The following is a 5,971-nucleotide window of genomic DNA, read 5'->3' on the forward strand; positions in this document are numbered from 1 at the left end:
TGCCTCAGTATTTAAATAAATACATAATAATTCCCATTTCTGCCACTTTGCTTCTGCTACAACTTCTTTTGATGCAGTAAGGAAATCCTAGTATAATAGTTACTTCTATAACACCTTCTTTATACAGTATCACTGAATGCATTAACTTAACAACATAGCTCTATGTGTTTGGACTAATGGTGCCATCTTATCTTTTTCATTGTTTTTCATGTTTTGTCATTGACTACTTGCCAGCTGTGGGAATCTTTAAATATCTTGGAATATGGTGGAAGCAGTACTGATAGATCTGTTCAGCCTCCCAGCCAACTTGGAGAACATTCAAGGATTACTACGTAACATGCTGCAAACTATTGAGAAATGCTGTTCTATCCCTGCTCCATTCATTTATGTCATCTGTCGCCAGAGGCAGGGGAGTGAAAGGAAGGGTGAACACGAGTCCTTGCTTCCAGCTCTGGGAGATTTTCAGAGTCTGAAGAAAAGACTGAAGGTGGTACATGCTCTGACTACAACTGCTGCTTTGTACACCATCAAACAACAACTAGATGAAAAAGACATAAGCATAATTAAAATTATACTCCCTACCTTAAGAAAAGACTTAATGAAAGTATATATAGACCATCTCTTTACAGCAGTCTACCAGTTTGAATTTGAGGATTTACAGGTGGCATCCGATTGTAAAAACCTGCAGATAGCTGAACCTCGGAGTGAAGAGCAAATGCCTCCTACACAGGACGTGGAGCTCATCCAAAGTGAGATTCGGATGTACTTGGAAAGCCTGCCAAACCTGAAAGGGGAGCTCACCATCCTCAGGTCTTCCCTCATCCCAGGTAAAGAGAATACCAGTTAACAGATTTTAGAGCCTGTTCCTAAACATACTTCTTCAAGCGAATAACAAAGTGGGTAAGGTTTGGAAATGTCCTCAGGCATCAAATAACCCTATATGATGTTGCAATAGCATCTATATGATGTCTATAAGAGGACTAAGTGTCAACAGATACATCAAAAGGCTGGCAAGTCTATTCCCAGCCAGTGGCATGATCAGAAGAGAGGCCCAGGTTTAGTGAGAGCATTACTGCAAACAGTAAAATCTCCTTGCCTCTGTGCGGCAATTACACACCTCGTGAGTTACCATCATCTTCTGGAAAGGCAGGTCAGGAGTTTCTCCTGGTCTGCAGCCTCAAGTGTGCCTAGTTAATCAGACTGATGTCTCAGTGTCCCTGCCACAGCATGACCCAGTTTACTGCAGCATGTCTCTCAAGCGGTGTGATTATGGGGTCTCAGGATTCAGAGAACAACTGAGAGGTTTGCTACTGCAAAAATTTCTCTTTCCCTAAAAATGTGTCTGAAATGATCCAGAACCTGAAAGGAACCTGAGTTAATTAAAGTCAGCTTTGTCATCATTGTGCTTCAAGATTTTGACAGTGACTTTGAAAGGATCACACGACATAAAATAGTTATTGAATATGAATTGTGATTATGTCACTGAGCTTGTCAGCTGTTAAGACAGTAAAAATACCAGTTATGAGACTGTCTTTCTGTGTTCAACTTTGCCATGCAGGAGCCCACTCCCCATCACCTCTCAAAACAGTGATTGTGTTTGGTGCATGAGGCCATGATGAAGGATCCACATGGTAAAAACAGATAATTTTTTAATAATGCTAGAAATTCTCAGTGATTTCAATATACTATAGAAAGTTGTTTTAGATTCTGTGAAGTCTTGAGGACTAACACTTAATTTGCCAAAAAAGCTTGGGAGATACCACCTTAGACTGTTGCTTTAAAAATCTACTCTCGTTTTCCTCAGTGAGTTATCTATTTTCTATGTTTTGAACCACAATTTTTAAAAAATTCATGCTGAATCTTCTAGGACTTTTGCTCAAACTCCTTTATATGTACCTCAGAGGATTATGATTATGAGCAAGAAGGAAACTTAGAATCCTTACATTTAAATGCCACCGCTAAACATGAGGTAAAGCAATACTCAACTTGATTGAGTGATTCCAGGTCTCTTCAGTAAAAAACAATGTAATATTTAGACTGGTCTTGTGTTTAAAGCAATTTTTTGTTGTCTTTTTTGCTTTGCCAGATGATATCTTCCTACATGGGTTCACCACAAGGACAGGTGGGATTTCCTACATACCAACTCTAAGCTCCTGCAACCTCTTCAGCAGTTCCAAGCGAAGGGACCCACAAGTTGTTGTGAAAGAGAATCTCCGCCGGCTAGCTAATGCTGCAGGATTCAATCCAGAGGCTTTTCACAGAGTCAAGGTATCTTATCAAACAATAGATGTATGTAAACAGATCAGATCTTCATTCATGTGTTGCTGGCTAAAACTGTAGGAATTATTCTCATCATTCTCAGCAAGAACTTGTGAGTAGCAGGACAATTACGTAATTTATGGTGGCAGTTTATCGGTGGGAACAGTCATCCAAACTATGAGTCATTTGGCACTTTGTGAAGAAGCACCAAAAATATTTTAACATTTAACTTTCCACGGAAGAGAGTAATCAGGTAAACGATCAGAGCAGTTTATCTTAAAAGAAATATACACCACCACGTCTGTGATGGCTTTCTACATGGCATTTGAACAAGGGAGGGCCTGATTTCCATGCATGACCAGTTGGTGCAGAAGTGTGTCTCATGCCAAAGAAAAATCCTTGCATTAGTCAGAACTGAGGGGTTTTTTTTGCTGTCATATCACTGTCCACGTTCTGTTTTTTTCTTGACAGGTTGATCATGCCAATGCTGTGTATATTATGGGAAAGACAGAGCCTGACAGCTATGATGGAATAGTAACAAACCAGAAAGGTGTCACGATAGCAGCGCCAGGAGCTGACTGCATACCCGTGCTATTTGCTGATCCTGTCAAAAAAGCCTGCGGTGCTGCTCATTCTGGTAGGAATTTTAAATCACGGAGATCAAATAACTAGGAGATCACTGGAAAGTGAGTTTTGGACTAACAATGATAAATTAGTAACCAAAGGAGCACTGAGTGAGAATGAATAAATGCAAGATCATGTAACAAAGTAGATCCTGATCTGTTAAGTTTGTATCCTGCTAAAACAAGATTAATCTTGAGAACAGTTTGTTTCACAAGCTATTTAAATATATATATATATATAACTAAAATAATTATGATTTATATATTTATACATTTATTTTTCTGACCTGGCAGCAAACTCCTCCCCTCCCTCCCCCTTTTTTTTTGTGCCCTGTCTAACTTCATATTTTAAAACTCGCTATAAAGCCAATGCTCCCAACAGTCATTTTGGATCAGAAGAAATATTTGTCTGACCCAAACCAAATGAGAAAAAAACTGAAGGAGGTATGGTTAACACAACCTGGGATTATGTCCAGCTTCAGAAGATGTCCCAAATGTTAGCCTAGAATACATATCTTGTGGTGAGATTTTCCTGTTGGGGCTGTTTCATTTTATTAAAAAGTCCATATTTACGAGGTCAAAGAGAATATACACCTGAGAGTTTCTCCTCACCTTTCATGCTAGTACATCCTTTGATATGGCAGGAAGCATTAACCCTGCCTAGAGCTTGTGAATATCACCTAATTCATACAATTCTTCATGCATTCAATAAATTAGCCAAAATAAATTCAAATTTGTGAGTCATCATAAGATCACCAAAACTTTGACTGTCCTTCAATAAAGTTGTTGTGCCCCTTCCCTCTCCTGCCCTAGCAAGCTTGGGTTATAGAAAGCGAGAGAAATGAGAGTTGTGGCATGTCTGTTTGGGAGGAGAGGGGAAGGTTGTGATTTTTAATAGGGAAAAGGGATGGAGATAATTTTATCCAGTCTTGAAAGTTTTAAGAGTTTTACATTATAAGCATTCAAACCTAATTATTGGAAAATATTTAAATCTGTAGTTGTTCCTTTCTCTGCTGCTTCTTCATTTATGTAGTCCCTAACACACCACATTGTTCCCTCACTGACATCGCTTCCTTCTCCAAGATACTGCCCAGTTTGAGCCTGAACTCCTACTTTCCATCTCCCAAGTTTTGGCCTTGACTGTCACACAATGGTCCTTGCCGGGCTTCCAATTGTCTTTTCCTGAATCCTCTTCTTCTTGCCCAGTGCCACCTCAGTTCATTTTTAACCTGAACACGTTACTGTGTATACAAATAAAGATAATTAGGTATAAGGTCATCTCAGTCTTTGGATGTAGAAAAGCAGAGGAAAAGTTATTGGCATATTCTGTCCTTTGGTGTGATGCACTCTCTGTGCAATGCGAAGATTTATTGGGATTCAAACTAAGATATGAGAACTCAAAGCTGGACTTTCTTCTATCTATTCCAAACAATGTCTCTAACTTCAGCCTCTTTTTTCTTTTTCTAAAATAACATTAAAACTGTTTTCACCATATTATAAAAATCCACTTCTGACTGTAACATATTTCTGTTGTCATGTTCCAATTAAAATGTTTCAAGCAAAGAGAAGCTGCAAGGTATGCTCTAGTTACCCAAACCAGGACACTGGGAGAAAAGAATTCTGGAATCCTAATCTAAACTCTTCTGTCTGGTTTCCATCTCCACAAAATGATCTCAGCAAAGTGATAGTTGTTAATGTGTTGGATTTTTAAAAAAATAATTCACTATTATGTATAATTCTTTATTTTTAGATTAAAGTATATAAATTATTTTGTACCTTTGATAATAGCATATATTTTAGCTACTGTAAAAACAAAGAGACAATTTATACATTTTTTTTTCTACCTCTCATTTCTGACAGGATGGAAAGGCACATTGTTAGGAGTTTCTATGGCCACAGTAAATTCCATGGTATCTGAATATGGCTGTAATGTGAAAGATATCCTTGTGGTGCTGGGTCCATCTGTAGGACCTTGTTGTTATAAACTTCCTCATGAATCAGCAAAAGAATTTCACAGAATTGATCCAAAGTGTGTGAGACTATTTGACTCTGCAAGTCCTTATATTGACATTAGAAGAGCAACACGGTAAGACTACTGAGTGAACAAAAAATTAATTCCACATTAGTTATCAATAATTGTATTGATATTGTATTATCCAGCACAATTATGGTGAGGGTCCTCACCATCCTAAAGTACTCTCTAGTACTTCGTACATCAACAAGTGCTACCTTTGAATAAATGGTATTCATCTGCCGACTTTTACTGGATTTCAACTATTATTTTACAGTCATACTGTTAGTTTATGCATGATAGACAAATGTTCAAATTAAATGTGTTTTTACTGGTAGCAGAAAAGCAATTATTTTAGTCTAATACAGAAAGAAAGAAAGAAAGAAAGAAAGAAAGAAAGAAAGAAAGAAAGAAAGAAAGAAAGAAAGAAAGAAAGAGGAAGGAAGGAAGGAAGGAAGGAAGGAAGGAAGGAAGGAAGGAAGGAAGGAAGGGGCAAATGTTGGCACAATTTTTTTGATTGGTACTTGAGGTGCTGTCTGAATTATAGTGTCTTAAGGAACATGAGGACATAAAAAAAAATATTGCGTTCTGTTTCTCTTTTTTTCTTTAAGGATTCTTCTTGAGAGTGGTGGGATTCTTCCTGAGAACATCCAAGATGATTCTGTCACAGACCAGGACCAAAATGTCACTTTCTGTACTGCATGCCACCCTGATAAATTTTACTCTCACTTTCGTGATGGCACTAACTTTGGGACACAGATTGGCTTCATATCAATCAAAGACTGAGATAGTATCTCTTAGTCTCAAATAGTATTTAGACAATAAGTCTGGTGCCTTTTTTTGGCATCCTGCTCTCCTAGTCGAATTTCTTCCTCCTTCCTTTCACAGATTTGCAACAGGGAATTCACAGGTCTTGCGATCTCCTGCTTCTTCCCCTCCCTGACATTCCAAGGCAAGAATAAATGCCTAGTGTGCAGGGCCCATAATTCTCGTGTGAGACAGGGTGCAAAGAAAACAAGGGCAACCCACACTAGTGACAAAGCCTTTCTGCAAAAGCAGATGCAAGCTCTGGTTTTTT

At 38.2% G+C, this 5,971-nt stretch overlaps 1 protein-coding gene across 1 annotated transcript; it reads left to right on the plus strand.

Annotated features, from left to right (window-relative positions):
* Nucleotides 1–262: 262 nt before the first annotated feature.
* Nucleotides 263–5,679, plus strand: LACC1 (laccase domain containing 1; the record flags this gene model as incomplete). Its single annotated transcript, XM_080363943.1, has 5 exons — nt 263–827; nt 2,087–2,268; nt 2,731–2,896; nt 4,743–4,968; nt 5,505–5,679. 5 exons carry the CDS (start codon nt 263–265, stop codon nt 5,677–5,679), a joined length of 1,314 nt encoding a protein of 437 aa, XP_080220069.1.
* Nucleotides 5,680–5,971: the final 292 nt, after the last annotated feature.

This window comes from Nesoenas mayeri (assembly GCF_963082525.1).
Source record: "Nesoenas mayeri genome assembly, chromosome: 1".
NCBI classification, from domain to species: domain Eukaryota; kingdom Metazoa; phylum Chordata; class Aves; order Columbiformes; family Columbidae; genus Nesoenas; species Nesoenas mayeri.